This window comes from Peromyscus californicus, unplaced genomic scaffold (genome assembly GCF_007827085.1).
Source record: "Peromyscus californicus insignis strain IS unplaced genomic scaffold, ASM782708v3 Scaffold_10__1_contigs__length_136768540, whole genome shotgun sequence".
NCBI lineage: Eukaryota > Metazoa > Chordata > Mammalia > Rodentia > Cricetidae > Peromyscus > Peromyscus californicus.
In genome coordinates this window covers 71,091,359-71,110,058 of record NW_026294391.1, presented here as the reverse complement: position 1 = coordinate 71,110,058, position 18,700 = coordinate 71,091,359, and the positions used below count along the sequence as shown (strand labels likewise).

Below are 18,700 nucleotides of genomic sequence, written 5' to 3'. Positions count from 1 at the left end.
ATCATTTTACTCTCTAAGATTTTATTATTTTTAAAATATTTTTTCTATGTCTGTCTATACCCATTTTTCCTTTAAACCTATACACATTGTTAAACATTCTGTAACATGTCTAGAGGTTTTTTTTTTCCATCTGAACTCGCTTTATTGCATATATGTATCCTTTTCTGTCTACATGAACAAAACCTTAAACCTGACATATGGTTTTGCTCATGGTACACTAGTGGCTTGAACATACAGGAACCTGCATTTTGCCTCAGTTTTGTATGTTTAGAATTTTTTAAAAGTTTTCTCAGGTCTTATGTTGATATGCCTGGTGGACATTGGGCATCATTTGTAGCAAGTCTTATTTGTCCTTCATGCCACCTCCCAAATAATCATATGGAGACTTCTTATTAATTATAAAAACTTGTACAATAGCTTAGGCTTATTTTTAACTAGATCTTATAACAAATTAACCCATATCTTTAAATCTACATTCTTTTATAGGGCTCAGTTACCTTTACTGTGTAATGGCCATGATGCTTCCTTTCTGTCTGTCTGGCAACTCCACCTTCCTTCTTCCCAGAGCTCTCTCTGTCCCCAGAAGTTTGGCCTAACCTCTCTTCCTGCCTAGTTACTGGCCATTCAGCTTTTTATTAAACTAATCAAAAGAAGCTTTGCTGAAGACACATCTTCACAGAGTACAAAAAGATTACTCTACAACAAAGGACAGCAAAACACTGCGAAATGACTTTAAAACAAACTTTATGAAGTTGATAGAGGTTCTTAAAGAGGAAACGAAAAAAAATCCTTAAATAAATTAAGAAAAACAAACAAACAAACAAATGGAATAAATCAATAAATCTCTTAACAAATGCCAAGACAGAAAAGAAAGAACAAACAAACATGTGAAGGAAACAGTTCAAGAACTTAAAATGGAAATAGAAACAATAAAGAAAACACAGACTGAGGGAATCCTGGAAATGGAAAATCTGGGTAAGTGAACAGGAACTACAGATGCAAACATCACCAACAGAATACAAGAGATGGAAGAGATAATCTCAGGCATATAAGATACTATAGAAGAAACATTCATCAGTCAAAAAAATGTTGTATCTAAAAAATTCCTAACAATATACATCCAAGACATCTGGAACATTATGAAAAGACCAAATGTAAGAATAATAGTAATAGAAGACAGAGAAGAATCCTAGGTCAAAGGCCCAGAAAATATATTCAACAAAATCATAGAAGAAAAATTTCCCAACCAAAAGAAGGATGTACCTATAAAGGCACAAGAAGCTTTTAAGAACCTCAAAGAGATTGGGCAAGAAAAAAAAAAAACAGTGCCATTGCCATATAATAATCAAAACACTAAATATACAGAATAAAGAAAGAATATTAAAAACTGCAAATAAATAAGACCTAGTAACATATAAAGGCAGACATATTAGAATCACACCCAACTTCTCATCAGAGACTCTAAATGCCAGAAAGGCCCTATCTTAATTAGGGTTTCTATTGCTGTGAGAGACACCAGGACCATGGAAACTCTTATAAAGGAAAACATTAATTGAACTAACAGCTTACAGTTCAGAGATTTTGTCCATTATCATCATGGCAGGAAGTATGAAGGCTGGGAGTAGGGTTGCCTGTAGGCAGTCATGGTGCTGGAGAACTCTACATCTTGATCCAAAGGCAATAGGAAGGGAACTGAGACACTGGGTATGGCTTGAGTATATAAGAGACCTCAAAGCCCACCTCCACAGGGACACACTGCCACTACTTTTGGGGGCCATTTCATTCCAAATTACCACATTCCACTCCCTGGCCCCCAAAGGCTTGTAGTCATATCATAATGCAAACAATGCATTCAGTCCAACTTCAAAAGTTTCCATAGTATTTCACAGTTCCAACAATGTTTAAAAGTTCAAAGTTCAAAGTCTCTTCTGAGATTCTTGCAATCTCTTAACTGTAGCCTGTGGTTGAAATATTGTGCACCCCAATAAACTTATATAGGGGTCAGAGAACAGAACAGCCACTATATCGGTCATTTGAGTTACAGATATTGTAATTGTTTACGATGGTTGGTTAAAGTTGTTAATTGAAAATGGTCGAAAGATTCCCAGAGAGGACTGCCCCAAGTCCCATGCCTGGGCACCAGCCATTCCGGGAAAGAACTGCCCAACTTGGCCCCAGGTTCTGGCCATCAGGCAGGATGCCCCCCACCCCCACCAGGAAGGTTTCCCTTCTCTAAGACCCCTGGCAGGCCCTGCAATCTCCATGCCCTGCCCCCACGCCCATCCGCCAAAGACCCCAGCCACTTCCTGACACTTACAGACCATCCCCCAGCTCCCATCCTGCCCAGACCTCCCATCTGGACAAGAGAGACCCCAGCCACTTCCTGAGACTTAGAGACCAGCCCCCACTCTCATCCGGCCCCGGAGCTCCCATCTGGACAAGAGAGCTTCCATTTGGACCAGAGAGAGGCCTCCTGAATCTGTCAGCTCTGTCTGGACCAAGAGCGCTGATAAGACCAAGAATGAATCCACAAGGAGATGGGCAGACGTCAAGGCAGAAGTACACACAGCAAAATGAAGAGCAATACAGCATTACCAGAACCTAGCCCTCCTCCAACAGCTAGAACTGAACATCACAAAATGGAAGAAGCAGAAGAAAGTAACCTTGTGAATAACATCATGAAAAGGCTAGAGCCTTATATAGAAGAAATCAACAATGAAATTGAGGAAAAGGCAAACAAAAATGGGAAGAATGCAATAAAAAACTAGAGGAAAGGTCAAATAAAGCAGAAGAAAACAATAAAGCCCTGAAAGAAAATCATGAAAAAGCAATGAAACAGATGAAGGAAACAGTCCAAGACCTGAAAAGGGAAATAGAAAAAATGAAGAAGACACAAACAGAGGGAATGCTGGAAATAGAAAATCTGAGTAAACGAACGGGAACTTCAGATGCAAGCATAACCAACAGAATGCAAGAGATGCCTGGAATGAAGCCTACTTGATCATGGTGGATAATTGTTTTGATGTGTTCTTGGAGTCTGTTTGCCAGGATTTTATTGAGTATTTGTGCATCAATGTTCATGAGGGAGATCGGACTGTAGCTCTCTTTCTTTGTTGTATCCTTGTTTGGTTTAGGAATCAGGGTAATTGTAGCCTCATAGAAGGAGTTTGGTAATGTTCCTTCTGTTTCTATTGTGTGGAACAATTTAGAGAGGATTGGTACTAACTCTTCTTTGAAGATCTGGTAGAATTCTGTGCTGAAACCATCTGGTCCTGGGCTTTTATTGGTTGGGAGACTTTTAATGACTGTTTCTATTTCCTTAGGGGTTATTGGACTATTTAAATAGTTTATCTGGTCTTGATTTAACTTAGGAATGTGGTATGTGGTATCTATCCAGAAAGTTATCCATTTCTTTTAGGTTTGATGGAAGAGAGAATCTCTGGCATTGAAGATACAGTAGGAGAAATAGATTCATCAATCAAAGAAAACACTAAAGCCAAAAAAGTCATGACCCAAAATGTCCAAGAAATTTGAGACACCATGAAAAGACCAAACCTATGAATAATAGGGATAGAAGAAGGAGAAGAATACCAACTCAAAGGCACAGAAAATATATTCAACAAGATCATAGAAGAAAAATTTGCCAACTTAAAGAAGGAAATGCCTATGAAGATACAAGAAGCCTATTGAATACCAAACAGACTAGACCCCCCAAAAAGTCCCCTCGTCACATAATAATTAAACAATGAAATATACAGAATAAAGAAAGAATATTAAAAGCAGCAAAGGAAAAAAGCCAAGTGACTTATATAGGCAAACCCATCAGAATAACACCCGATTTCTCAATGGGGACTCTGAAAGCCAGAAGGAAATGGACAGATGTAATGCAGACACTAAGAGACCACAGATGCCAGCCTAAACTAATATACCCAGCAAAACTTTCAATCATCATAGACAGAGTGAACAAGACATTCCAAGACAAAGCCAGATTTAAACAATACTTATTCACAAACCCAGCCCTACAGAAAGCACTAGAAGGAAAATTCCAATCTAAGGAAGTCAGATACACCCCCAAAACACAGGCAATAGATAATGCCATAGTGGTAAAACCTAAAGAAAAGAAGTACATACACACTACCACGAAAAAATAACAGGAATGAACAATCACTGGTCATTAATATCCCTTAATATCAATGGACTTAATTCACCTATAAAAAGACACAGCCTTACATAATGGATACAAAAGCAGGACCCATCTTTCTGCTGCATACAAGAAACACACTTCAAATTCAAATGTAGACACTACCTAAGAATAAAAGGTTGGGAAAAGACTTTCCAATCAAATGGTCTTAAGAAGCAAGCTGGTGTAGCCCTCCTAATACCCAGCAAAATAGCCTTCAAACTAAAATCAATCAAGAGAGATCAAGAAGGGCATTACATACTCATCACAGGAAAGATCCACCAAGATGAAGTTTCAACATTACTAAAGCTTAAACCACACATAAAACCCCACACATTAATAGTGGGAGACTTCAACACCCTACTTTCACCACTGGACAGATCTGCCAAATCGAACCTTAACAGAGATATAAAGGACTTAACTGATGTTATGACTCAAATGGACTTAATCAATATCTACAGAACATTCCATCCTAACAAAAAAGAATATACCTTCTTCTCAGCACCCCATGGAACTTTCTCTAAAGTCAACCACATACTTGACCACAAACAAATCTCAATAGATACAAAACAATTGGAAAAACCTCCTGTGTTCTATCAGATCACCATGGTTTAAAGTTAGATTTCAACAACAACAAAAACTACAGAAAACCTATACTCTCATGGAAACTAAATAATGCTCAACTGAATCACCAGTGGGTTAAGGAAGAAATAAGAAAGAAATTAAAGACTTCCTAGAGATCAACAAAAATGAAGACACCACATACCCAAACTTATGGGACACTATGAAAGCAGTGCTAAGAGGGAAATTCATAGCACTAAATGCTCACATAAAGAAGTTGGAGAAATCTCACACTATGACTTAATAGCACACCTGAAAACTCTAGAACAAGAACAAGCAAAGTCTCCCAGGAAAAATAGACACCAGGAAATTATCAAATTGAGAGTTGAAATCAATAAAATAGAAACAAAGAGAACAATACAAAAAATTAATGAAACAAAGAGTTGGTTCTTTGAGAAAATCAACAAGATAGACAAGCCCTTATCCAAAATAACCAAAAGACAGAGAGAGAGCATCCAAATTAACAAAATCAGAAATGAAAAGGGGGACATAACAACAGACAGTGAGGAAATCCAGAGAAGTCATACTTCAAAAATCTCTACTCCACAAAACTGGAAAATCTAAAAGAATTGGATAATTTTCTGGATAGGTACCGCATACCTAAGTTAAATCAAGACCAGATAAACTATTTAAATAGTCCAATAACCCCTAAGGAAATAGAAACAGTCATTAAAAGTCTCCCAACCAAAAAAAAGCCCAGGAACAGATGGTTTCAGTGCAGAATTCTACCAGATCTTCAAAGAAGAGTTAATACCAATACTCTCTAACTTGTTCCACACAATAGAAACAGAAGGAACATTACCAAACCCCTTCTATGAGGCTACAATTACCCTGATTCTTAAACCAAACAAGGATACAACAAAGAAAGACAACTACAGACCGATCTCCCTCATGAACATTGATGCAAAAATACTCAATAAAATACTGGCAAACAGACTCCATGAACACATCAAAACAATTATCCACCATGATCAAGTAGGATTCATCCCAGGGATGCAAGGGTGGTTCAACATACGAAAGTCTATCAATGTAATACACAATATAAACAAACTCAAAGAAAAAAACCACATGATCATCTCACTGGATGCAGAAAAGACATTTGACAAAATCCAACACCCCTGCATGATAAAGGTCTTGGAGCGATCAGGAATACAGGGAACCTACCTAAACATAATAAAGGCAATTTACAGCAAGTCAACAGACAACATCAAATTAAAGGGAGAGAAACTCAAAGCGATTCCACTAAAATCAGGAATGAGGCAAGGCTGTCTGCTCTCCCCAAACTTATTCAGTACAGTACTTGAAGTTCTAGCCAGAGCAATAAGACAACATAAGGAGATTAAGGGGATACAAATGGGAAAGGAAGAAGTCAAGTTTTCCCTATTTGCAGATGACATGATAGTATACTTAAGTGACCCCAAAGATTCAACCAAGGAACTGATACAGCTTATAAACATCTTCAGCAACATAGCAGGATAGAAGATCAACTCAAAAAAATCAGTAGCCCTCCCATATACAATTGAAAAACAGGCTGAGAAGGAAATCAGAGATACATCACCCTTTACAATAGCCACAAATGATATAAAATACCTTGGGGTAACACTAACCACACAAGTGAAGGACCTATATGACAAGAACTTTAAATCCCTGAAATAAGAAATTGAAGAAGATGTCAGAAAATCGAACGATCTCCCATGCTCATGGATAGGCAGGACTAACATAGTAAAAATGGCAATCTTACCAAAAGTAATCTACAGATTCAATGCAATCCCCATCAAAATCCCAACATAATTCTTCACAGACCTGGAAAGAATAATACTCAACTTCATATGGAAAAACAAAAAACCCAGGATAGCTAAAAGAATCCTGTACAATGACACAACCTCTGGAGGCATCACGATCCCTGACTTCAAGCTCTACTATAGAGCTACAGTAATAAAAACAGCTTGGTACTGGCATAAAAACCAGCATGTGGACCAATGGAATCAAATTGAAGACCCTGATATTAATCCGCACACCTATGAACATATAATTTTTGACAAAGAAGCCAAAACTGTACAATGGAAAAAAGAAAGCATCTTCAACAAATGGTGCTGACACAACTGGATATCAACATGTAGAAGGCTGCAAATAGATCCATATCTGTCAACATGCACAAACCTTAAGTACAAGTGGATCAAAGACCTCAACATAAATCCAGGTACTCTGAACTTGATAGAAGAGAAAGTAGGAAGTAGTCTTGAACACATTGGCATAGGGGATCACTTCCTAAATATAACACCAGTAGCACAGACACTGAGAGAAACAACCAATCAATGGGACCTCTTAAAACTGAGAACCTTTTGTAGAGCAAAGGATACGGTCAACAAGGCAAAGTGACAGCCTACAGAATGAGAAATATCTTCACCATCCCCACATCTGACAGAGGACTGATATCCAGAATATATAAAGAACTCAAGAAATTAGACATCAAAATGCCCAACAGTCCAATTAAGAAATGGGCTATAGAACTAAACAGAGAATTCTCAACAGAGGAAGCTCAAATTGCTGAAAGACATCTAAGGAATTGCTCAACATCACTAGTCATCAGGGAAATGCAAATCAGAACGTCTCTGAGATACCACCTTACACCTGTCAGAATGGCTAAGATCAAAAACACTGAAGACAGCTTATGCTAGAGAGCTAGGGGAACTCTCCTCCACTGCTGGTGGGAATGCAAGCTTGTACAACCACTTTGGAAATCAATATGGTGCTTTCTTAGAAAACTGGGAATCAATCTCCCCCAAGACCCAGCTATACCACTCTTGGGCATATACCCAAGGAATGCTCAATCATACCACATGGGCACTTGCTCAGATATGTTCATATCAGCACTGTTTGTCATAGCCAGAACCTGGAAACAACCTAGATGCTCTTCAACTGAAGAATGGATAAATAAAATATGGTACATATACACAATGGAATACTACTCAGGAGAGAAATCAATGACATCATGAGGTTTGCAGGCAAATGGATGGATCTAGAAAAAATCATCCTGAGTGAGGAAACCCAGACTCAAAAAGACAAACATGGTATGTACTCACTCATAGGAGGATGCTAGATGTGGAACAAGGATGACTGGACTGCTACTCACATCACCAGGGAGGCTACCTAGAAAACAGGACCCCAAGAAAGACACAGGGATCACCCAGTGACAGAGAAATGGATGAGATCTACATGAACAACCTGGATGTGAGTGGGGGTAATGAAGGGCGAGGGTGGAGGGAAAGAGAGCTTAGGGGAGCGGGAGATCCCTGCTGGATCAAGAACAGAGAGGGAGAACAAGGAATAAGAGATCATGATAAATGAAGACCACATGGGAAAAGGAAAAAACAAAGTGCTAGAGAGGGCCACAGAAATCCATAACCATACCTCCAGCATAGACTACTGGCAATGGTCGAGAGAAAGCCCAAACTGACTTACGCTGGTGATAGGATGGCCAAACACCCTAATTGTCGTGCTAGAAACCTCATCTAATAACCTAGGGAACTGGATGCAGAGATCCATGGCCAGGCCCCAGGTGGAGCTCCAGGAGTCCAATTGGCAAGAAAGAGGAGGGTTTGTATGAGCAAGAATTGTTGAGACCAAGATTGGAAAAAGCACAGGGACAAATAACGAAACAAATAGAAACACATGAACTATCAACCAGTTGCTGAGGAGCCCCCAACTGGATCAGGCCCTCTGGATAAGTGAGACAGTTGATTAGCTTGATCTGTTTGGGAGGCATCCAGGCACTGGGACCGAGACCTGTCCTCAGTGCATGAGCTGGCTCTTTGGAACCTCGGGCTTATACAGGGACACTTGGCTCAGCCTGGGAGGAGGGGACTAGACCTGCCTGGACTGAATCTACCAGGTTGAACTCAATCCTTGGGGGAGTCTTCGCCCTTGAGGAGATGGGAATGTGGGGTGCGCATGGGGGAAGGTGGGGAAAGGGGGGCTGGAGGGGGGAGAACAAGGGAATCCGTGGCTGATATGTAAAATTAAATTAAATTATAAATTTTAAAAGGAGAAAAAAAAGAAAATGGTCAAAAATAAGAAAAAGGAAAAAGAAGATATAGATAAGAGGTAGATTATTGAATCTACTCTGAAAAAAAGATAGAAATAATAGAATAATAGGGTAGATTATTGAATATACTCTGAAAAGAAAAAATGGGAATATATAGAAATAATAAGATAATAGGTAGATTTTTAAAAAAGATATAAAAGTAAAAGGATAAAACAATAGATTTTTGAATCTACTCAGAAAAGGAAAAAGAGAATGTGGATATGATAAGTTAAAAGGTAGATTATTGAATCTACTTTTTTAAAAGAAACTACTTGTTTTAATTAGGATAAGAAATGAATTTTTTTTGTCCGAATTTTTCAAATTTTAATATACTGGACATTGTTATTCTAAATAATGGAGTTTTTTGTCTGAATATGTCAAATGTGAATGGACTAGATATTGTTAATGTGATTCTTGCCTGTATGTATTGTATATACTTATTGTATATACTTTTTCTTATATTTTTATAACTTTTTTATCTTAAACAAAAAAGGTGAAATATATCTATATCTATATCTATATCTATATCTATCTATCTATCTATCTATCTATCTATCTATCTATCTATCTATCTATCTATATATCATGCACCCCAGTAAACTTATCTGGCAGTCAGAGAACAGAGCAGTCACTATGTTAAACATAGGTTTAGGCAGTGGTAGCACACACCTTTAATTCTAGCATTCAGGAGGCAGAGATCCATCTGGATATCTGTGAGTTCAAAGCCACACTAGAATCAGCCAGGTATAGTAACACATGCCTTTAATCCCAGGAAGTGATGGCAGGAAGTAGAAAGGTATATAAGGCATGAGGATCAGGAACTAGAGCCATTTTAAGCTTTAGCTTTTGAGCAGCAGTTCAGCTGAGATCCACTCGGATGAGGAAACAGAGGTTTCCAGTCTGAGGAAACAGGATCATCTGAGGAATTTGGTGATGTGAGATTGGCTGGCTTGTTCTGTTTCTCTGATCTGTCAGCGTTCACCCCAATACCTGGCTCCGGATTTGTTTATATTAAGAAGACCTTTTAAGAGTCATGCTACAGTAGCCCCCTATAAAAATAAGAAAAAATCACATACTTCCAACATATAATGGCACAGGATATAGATTGCCATTTCAAAACATAAGGAAGGGAGCATAATGATGAAATACTAGACAAAGAAAGACCAAAAACCAGCTGGGTAAACTCCAAATTCTACTTTTGAATTTTGAATTGCTAGATGAGGTTTTACTAGAAATTTTAAATCTAAACTATTTGAATAATGAAGAGAATGGAATTTTCTGAATTGGCTATTAAGCTAAGCAAAGAAGCATTTATTTATGAGTTTTGGTACAAGCTAGGAAAAGCAAATATAATGTATATATAAAACCAATTATGTTATAATGGATTATACTTCCACAACTGCATATATTTCTACACAATCAGGTGATGCATGGGTTTGTAAATGTGTTTTATTCATAAAGGAAGTGCTACAAATTACATAAATAAAAACAAGATACTCAATATGTAATAGCCTTTAGTGATGTCTAGATTAGCCTGCTATATGTTTGGAAACAAAGTGAACTACTAACAAACATTTTACCTTCTACATTGACTTTCAAAGTTCAAGATTATCCATTCTCCTCTTCTGTTTCATGCATCACAGATTTCCCAGATGGTTTACTCTTATTAAAACACCTGTCTATGCCTCTGAATCACATTTTAGCTAATGATTTTGACTTTAGGCTGCACTGTCTCTTTTTGTCTCTATTAAATGTCTGTGCCTCCATTATTTGTTAAGAATGTTCTTAGATTAAGTTCCCAGATTTTTGCCCAGGATGGTGTGACAAAAGGAATGTGTCACTGAAAATGTCCCTAGTGAGAGAAAGAGAAAGGAGCATTAACTACTTAGAGGTATGGTTTGAATCTAAAACAGTTAAGACTGTAAAATTTCAAGGAAGCCCTATAAGTTGGAAGGCACTTCAGAGATGACACAAAGTGTGCTCAGGGACCATGTTCTCTATCCCCTAATCACTGAGTAATTGGAGATATGTCGTCTCTGGGAAGAGATATTAACCCTGTGAGTGGCAGCACACCTTTATTGAAGGAAACTGACAGTGAGACACTCTGTTATGTGTGATCAGCCATCAGCAATCCTGTGTTTAGGCAATGAAGGTCGCAGTCTAAGCTTAGACACTGACTAAAGAACCACATTTTAATTTTCTTTTTTTTTTTTTGGTTTTTCGAGACAGGGTTTCTCTGTGTAGCTTTGCGCCTTTCCTGGGACTCGCTTGGTAGCCCAGGCTGGCCTCGAACTCACAGAGATCCGCCTGGCTCTGCCTCCCAAGTGCTGGGATTAAAGGCGTGCGCCACCACCGCCCGGCTACAAGTTTTTTTTTTTTTTTTTTTTTTGTTTTGTTTTTTTGGTTTAATTTTCTTAATATCACCAGATTTAACAGAGAACAATACAAATCAAATACATATTCTTAGTTGTATATTTCATATATATATATAAAAACATAGTTAAGTTACATATTATTTATAGATTGTATGTGATGTGAACATATCTTAGTGAATTTTTATGGGAAAATGTAAATCTATAGTGAATATTAGGTAACTTGTATAATTCAAGAAAACAACTACCTATATGGATTACAGTGAAAGTATTCATTTGTTATTACCCCACACAAATTTTGGATATAGTTATCTTTTCAAAAGAAATGTTAAAATGTTTGTATAGCTGTACCTTATAAGTATCACTTCATATTTTCAAGCACTACATATTATTTTATTTGTACAATATCTTTAAGCAGTATGATTACTGAAAAATTAAAAATAAAACATCATGAATAATGAACAAATATTTTTCTGAAAAAGTAACATAGAGCAATGATTACTAAACAGTTGAAAAATATCATAAAATGATATTGAAAGATTTGGGGTAACTTATGTACCAATCTATAACCTTTAATTTTCTTTTATGTTTATTAAAATGTAGCCTAGTTACCCTCAGTTAAACAATATAAATCCATAATTTTTTTTTCTGGAGCTCTCCAATTTGGCTAATCTAGCTGGGCAACAAGTTCCCCAGATCCTCCTGTGGCCTCACACTATTCAAGCTTTGCAATAAAAATCATGTAAAAGTATTATTAGTTATATTCTTATTTCTGGTGAACTAGTGAATTTCTAGTTGTGTAGTTTTTATTCTTTGTAATCATAATCCAGAAATGTACTCTACTTTGGGCTCCATATTTATTATATCAATTCATATTTAACAATATTATACACATTGATGTTAAAACATTTTCCCACTTGTTCACAAACTTTGTCAAGTATTTACTTTGTCTTGAAATTGGCAAATTTTCCCACTGTTTTGTTGAAACAAATGACTTGTTGGAGACCCTGGACTCTGTTCCCCTGGATTCTGTTCCCAGGGACCCTTCCTTACACCAGTGGATCCCCAGCTCCTTGCCATGTGTGCTGCTGGGCCCTGCCTCCAATCTCAAAAGACTCCAGCCACTCGGACAGGTAATACCATTCATAGCTGGCACGAGCCACACCAATTTGCTCAGATTTCAGCTGCTCAGGTGCAGGCCAAGCTAACACACAGAAAGAAGGACAACTCCCAGCTTGAACAGAGATTCCCAAATAGACCAGAGGTCATGCCAGCTGCCAGAAAGCCATGGCAGAAAGTCCAGAAAATCAAAGAGGAAATAGAAATCAAGGAATAAAGTACTCATTAAACAAAGAGAAACTCAGAAATCAGAGACTACAACTAATCATCCCAAACCCAGACGCCTAAAGACCAGTGTAAGAGCACAATCAACAACAGCCAGGGCAATATGGCAGAGCCCATCAATACCAAGACCTGGATATTCCAAGCCATCCAAAGCACAAGAAAATGACCTTAAAACCAACTTTATGACTATGACAGAGGTCCTTAAAGAGGAAATGAAAAAATTCCCTTAAAGAAATTGAGGAAAAGACAATCAAAAAATTAGAGGAAATCAACAAATCCCTTAAACAATGCCAATAAAAAATAAACAGAAGAAGGAAACTATGCATGACATGAAAATCAAAATAGAAGCAAGAAAAATACTAGCCAAAGTCCCCCCAAAAAAATTCTAAGAAAACACCAGAAGATAGGTTTTTGTTGTTTTTCCTTTTGACATTATTTTGATTTTATGACTGCCAAATTGTTATATATGTGAGTATTTATGCATACATGTAATACATGTAATTGAAAAAGTTAAAGTTTCATCAAACTGCATTTTCACATTCAAGTACAAAAATGTTTTTGCAAGGCTGAAAAAAGTGTGCAGATGTAACACATATTATAAATACAGGTTTCTGCAAAAACTGTGTAATGATTTCAATGTACAGATTTAATTAGCTATTTCAAAATGTTTATATTTAAGACCATCACTATAGACTACAAATTTATTTTAGTGTATTTAAAAATTTCATACTTAAACATGGAATACAATTGAAATTTTTGTTACTGAATATACATAATACTAACTTCCATATATAAATCCATAATTTGTATACTTTCCTCTCCCAGGCAGATAGGACAATTCAAAAATCACAAAGCAGAAACACTTAGACACTATCAACTGTTTCATTTATACTAACTCACATGAATTGTTTATTTCTATTTTTGTTAAACTAATCATATCAGACACAATCTGGATCAATTAGGAGTAATAAAATCAAATTTTGGTAATTCATTTTTAATGTGATTTTAAGAAACTCATGGAATTTTTCCTTCATTCAAGTGATTTTTAATATATACTAAATAAAATCAAATGGGATCATTCACATACATATGAATGAATCTGATTGATTTTTGAACATTTGTTTTAAGTGTATATAAAATATAATTTAAAAAGGAGTCTAGCCAAGAAGCATATTTCCTATAACAATTGAACAAAATAAATCAAGCTCATAGAAAATGTGATCACCAAATAAACTTTTTTTTTTGTTTTTTGTTTTTTTGAGACAGGGTTTCTCTGTAGCTTTGTAGCCTGTCCTGGATTAGCTCTGTAGACCAGGCTGGCCTTGAACTCACAGAGATTCATCTGCCTCTGCCTCCCGAGTGCTGGGATTACAGGTGTGTGCCACCACCGCCTGGCGAAATAAACTTTTAAAACAAAATAAAGTTTGAAATTCTAATAAATTTTGAAAACATTAAAAAGAAAAAAGTTGCCAAGTTCAGTATTCTATATGCTTATTTCTTCTGTAAATGTATGTTATTCTGTGCTTAGTATATTAATTGTTCTGGTTTATATTTATTGTAATCTATGTAGATGTTAGTATGTAGCTAGAGTTTTCCTGCCTGGCCCACAGTCAGGACAAATGTCTATCACCTGCCAGTCCCACAGCCCCTCAGACCAGACCAAGTAAACACAGAGACTTATATTGGTTACAAACTGTATGGCCGTGGCAGGCTTCTTGCTAACTGTTCTTACAGCTTAAATTAATCCATTTCCATTAATCTATACCTTGCCACATGGCTCGTGGCTTACTGGCATCTTCACATGCTGTTTGTCATCATGGCGGCTGGTAGTGTCTCTCTGACTCAGCCTCCCACTTCCCAGCTTTATTCTCCTCCTTGTCCTGCCTACACTTCCTGCCTAGCCAATGGACAATCAGTGTTTTATTTATTGACCAATCAGCAACACATTTGACATACAGACCATCCCACAGCATTAGTAACTCTACAAAGTGAACATTAGTTTGTGCTCACATTTTTAAAATTCCAGGAAATGATTCTCAAAATTATTTACTCAACTATGAAGTGGTAAAGTATAATATAGAATATAAATACACAAATATAATAGTATATCAGATAATGTGCTGTATATTTATAAGTTCTTTTTTTAGCCCTATGTGAATATATTTCCATATAGATTGTATATTAGATGTAATATGTATTTAGAACCAAATAGTTATAATTTAATCCTTATAAGTTTAGATAAAAGGAAAGAAAAGACACAGATATTGAGCTATAAGTAGAAAGATAAGAGAATCTGTAAACATTTGGAATGTTACAAGTATAAAATTTGGATGCTGGTTGTGGCCTTCAGTGAAGGAGATAATCAAGACCAGAAATAGTTCATAGTTTTGTGTTGTATAAGTTTAGTACTTAATAGTTTTCACTTATATCACAAGCCATTTCACTTCAATTAGAAGGTCATACGTTATGTATTACTTATCTATTGGACTGTCACTAATGTATAGATATGTTGTATTTGCAATAATGTGTTTCTCATGGCATTTATTCATATCTAGCTACAAAAACTGCAGTAACATTTTCAATGTCATTATTATGATTTTATTGAATTTTGAAGGGAACCAAATATTTCATTGAGCAGAATCTCTAGAAGTCCCTGGTATGACTTTGTCTATTTCTCTGTTGCTATCTCCACCAGGATATTGTTTAATTTGTGGCCAGTAGCAATACTTCTATCAGCAGAAATAGATGTCAAGGGAGTTGCAAACATCATCTTGGTTCACTTGCTGACTCAGTGTAAATAAACAGCTTCATATTCCAATGATAAATATGAAGGTTAATTCTCTTCTCCGAAATGTTTACTGTAGCACATAGCTTGTATTCAGTTTTGCAGTGTAATGGAACCATACTAAATTTACAGATCACAAGATATTGTTTCAGATGAATATTAACATTACTAAATTTTAGAGCTGAAAATTTAAAAAAGAGAGTGATAATCCTACTTTAATTTCCAGAAAAGTTACAGAAATGATGTTTAAAATCTTGAAAGTTGTCGAAAGTACACCCACAAATGGGACAAAGATATTTCCAATTGTTCTTGTACGTTATGATTACTAGTTTCAGTTTGTGACTAGGTCTCCAAATACTTTTAAAATATTTTCTATGGACAATGTTCTGGGTTGGGAACTGTGGCAGGTAGAATCTTGGCCTCACAGGAGGGTGGTTTCCATTGTTGTTTTGATAGGACTTACTAGTTTTTCTTTGAGTCAATCTTTCAATAAGTGGGTGGTAGTAGTACACTCTCAAAGGCCTTCCAAAGACAATATTCCTTTCAATGTTGTTGAGAATATTTGGGTCAGAAAGAATGGCGACATATTTATGGTTTAACCAAGTGTTATGTAGACAACGTTCAGGTGGAGAGAAATTTCTCCTGCACAATAGGTAAATAATCATCCTATTTATCTCATCAAAATGAATTAATGGGACCCGCTGTTGCAGGGAATGAGAATGTACTATTTTGTCACATGTGGAATTAGGAAAATAATCACTTATTTTCATCTCCATCCTTCCTGGGTAGAACATTGTTTTATCAGATAAGGGCTTGTTTTCATGAATTTGTGGTTGTGGGATAGAGAGATAGATAATGCTAAACAATCTTAACCTAGGAAATATCAGCTTTCTTGGAATAGGTATCTGTAGTAGAGGAACGTCTTCTGTTAATTCTTCATTTGGTGGATCATTTTGAGTCTTCTCTGCTTCAGACTGGCTATTTTCTGTTGCTTGGGGACACATATCTTCTTGGGAGATTGATGAATTTAGCTCCCTGCTTGATTCATTGGTTTCCACCTGAGAAATTATGTTGGTATCAGCAAGTAGAAGTTCTTTCTCTGTCTTGCAGGCATTTGGTTGTTCAATTTCAGCATTTTTGAGAGCATTTTCAGCTGTATCATTTCCTTGGTCAGGAGAAGACATGCTAGATACTACTGAGAGAGAGGGAGATAAAGCTTTATTAAATAGAGGAATGTTTCACTTCCTAATAAGACAGCATTTTAGTCTTTCAGAAAGCATGTAGATGTGTCATTTCTGTGCTTCTTCATAACTCTAAACATATTAGAGACCTCACTCCCGACAAAAATTGACTGTCTCTCTGCCCAACAGCAGCAATAAACTTTCTTGGTATCAAAAGGTATTACAAGTTGGTAGAGAAGAAAAACTATCAACACTCCTACTCTGTTGTCAACCAGAGGAGCCAAAGTAACAACCAGTGTGACAAAATATACCTATTGATACATTGGCGGTATGATTGCTATGGAGTTAATCAGCAACTTTCTGATTGGAACTCTTACTCAGTATTATTTTGCTAATCAGATTTAGCAAAAAGTTACTTTCTAAAGGCTTTATATTTTTATTTTATACCCATAGATTACTGCAGCTCTCATCCTTAATTAGGAAATTTTCTTATTCCCTTACACAGTGGTTAACAGAGAATCATTAGTAGTCAGAGTATAAAGGGTAAGTAACTATAGTCTACTCATCCCCAAGTGAGAAATCTCTATCAGCTTCTCCAGATCAGGTTCAGTGACCTTCCTGGAAGAGGTGGTGGAAAAATGGCAAGAGCCAGAGTTTGGGGAGGAATTCTTTGGAAAAGTGGCCTCTGTCCATTATACTCATGAGCTCACAGCAGCTCCAGCTAGCTGTATAAAATGTTCACAAGATCAGTAAGCCAATCAAAATTCATCTAGAAGCCTTCACCCCAGCCCAGAAGTTTTGATTTGTTTTTGATAAAAAACAGTGATGGGGAAAAGAAAAATATAAATACTCTGATATCAATTATGTATAAATTTAGGGAATTAGCATGGCTTGCATTTCTTCTCATGTCTACCTTTCATGAACTACTCTAGAAGTTATGGATAGGCAAGCTGTACTTTATGAACCATTGTCTAATAAAGGAGACCTGAGGAAACTTTATATCTTGAATTCACCTCTACTAATAAATTTCTTTCCTCTAACTATTCAACAGGCATTTTGTGTATTAATAGACTTGAGTTTGTATTGCATGCTCATCTTTTCCTTCAACTTAAGACTTAATTTAATGTTTATGAATGTTTGATATTAAGGAAAGAATGAATGTTTTTTTCCTATCAAAAGGATTTCACATTATTTTGCAGTAAATGAGTGTAATTATATTTAATTTCATAGTCTTCACTACATAGTGCTATTTTAAGACCATAAACAAACTATCTATTAATTTTCTGCAATATTTAAGCAATTTACAAATTTATTTCTGTTCAATATAATAGTTTGTTATGATTTTACTTCTTTCATGCTAATTTCTTTCTTCCTTATTTATTTATTATTGTGTAATAGTGCATGATGGATATGAATGAATTTGAACAGCAAGCACCTTTACCTACTGAGCTTATTTTGCCACTCAGCATCTTAATTGCATTATGTCTTTTCTAGTTCCTACTCAGGCATTCTACCTGAAGAGTTCACTCCTAATTCTCTAAACTACTTTTTAAAAAATCTATTCTCCAGAGTTTTCTTTTTTTTCCATTTCCACAGGCATATGTATGGTACCCTGATAAAACTTTTTGAGTTTTTGTCCTTTCACATATAGAATTTAAAGAAAAATCTCTACCAAAATACATTTACATACACAATTGCAATTATAATTAAGATAAAGTAATAAATAGAACCTATGTTTTAGGAAAACTTTGAAATAATTAAACTTACTAGTTTGATGGCAATAAGACTGGAAGCTTTTTAATAAGGATGAGATTCAGCAACTGGGTGAGAAGTGCAGCTTTGTGGTTATCTATAGATCTTGTTGGATAGATCCTTAAATCAAATAAAAAATATTTTCAGAAAATCGAAGAAAAGTGAAATTCTACACCTTCCTTCCATAAGATAATGCATGAGCTGATTTGTTTTGGGGTAGGACCTTGTTCTTATATTCAAGGGTAACTTTTAGAAACATTGCTCCATTTTAACTTCTGAAGTGGTATTTATATAAGAATATACATGTTAATTGTTTATATATTGAGAATTATGTCACAAATATTTATACTACTATATGACAGTAAGATAATTATCAAGAGA

The 18,700-nt window shown here is 36.0% G+C and overlaps 1 protein-coding gene across 1 annotated transcript; it reads right to left on the bottom strand.

Moving 5' to 3' along the window:
• Nucleotides 1-15,601: 15,601 nt before the first annotated feature.
• Cpxcr1 (CPX chromosome region candidate 1) lies at nt 15,602-16,570 on the bottom strand. The gene has a single exon (XM_052745833.1). The coding sequence runs from the start codon at nt 16,568-16,570 to the stop codon at nt 15,602-15,604; it is 969 nt and encodes a 322-aa protein (XP_052601793.1).
• Between the last annotated feature and the right edge of the window lie 2,130 nt (nt 16,571-18,700).

What these genes read in the sequence shown, in the direction of transcription:
- Cpxcr1 (XM_052745833.1), bottom strand. Translation starts at nt 16,570, where the DNA reads ATGTCTTCTCCTGACCAAGGAAATGATACAGCTGAAAATGCTCTCAAA.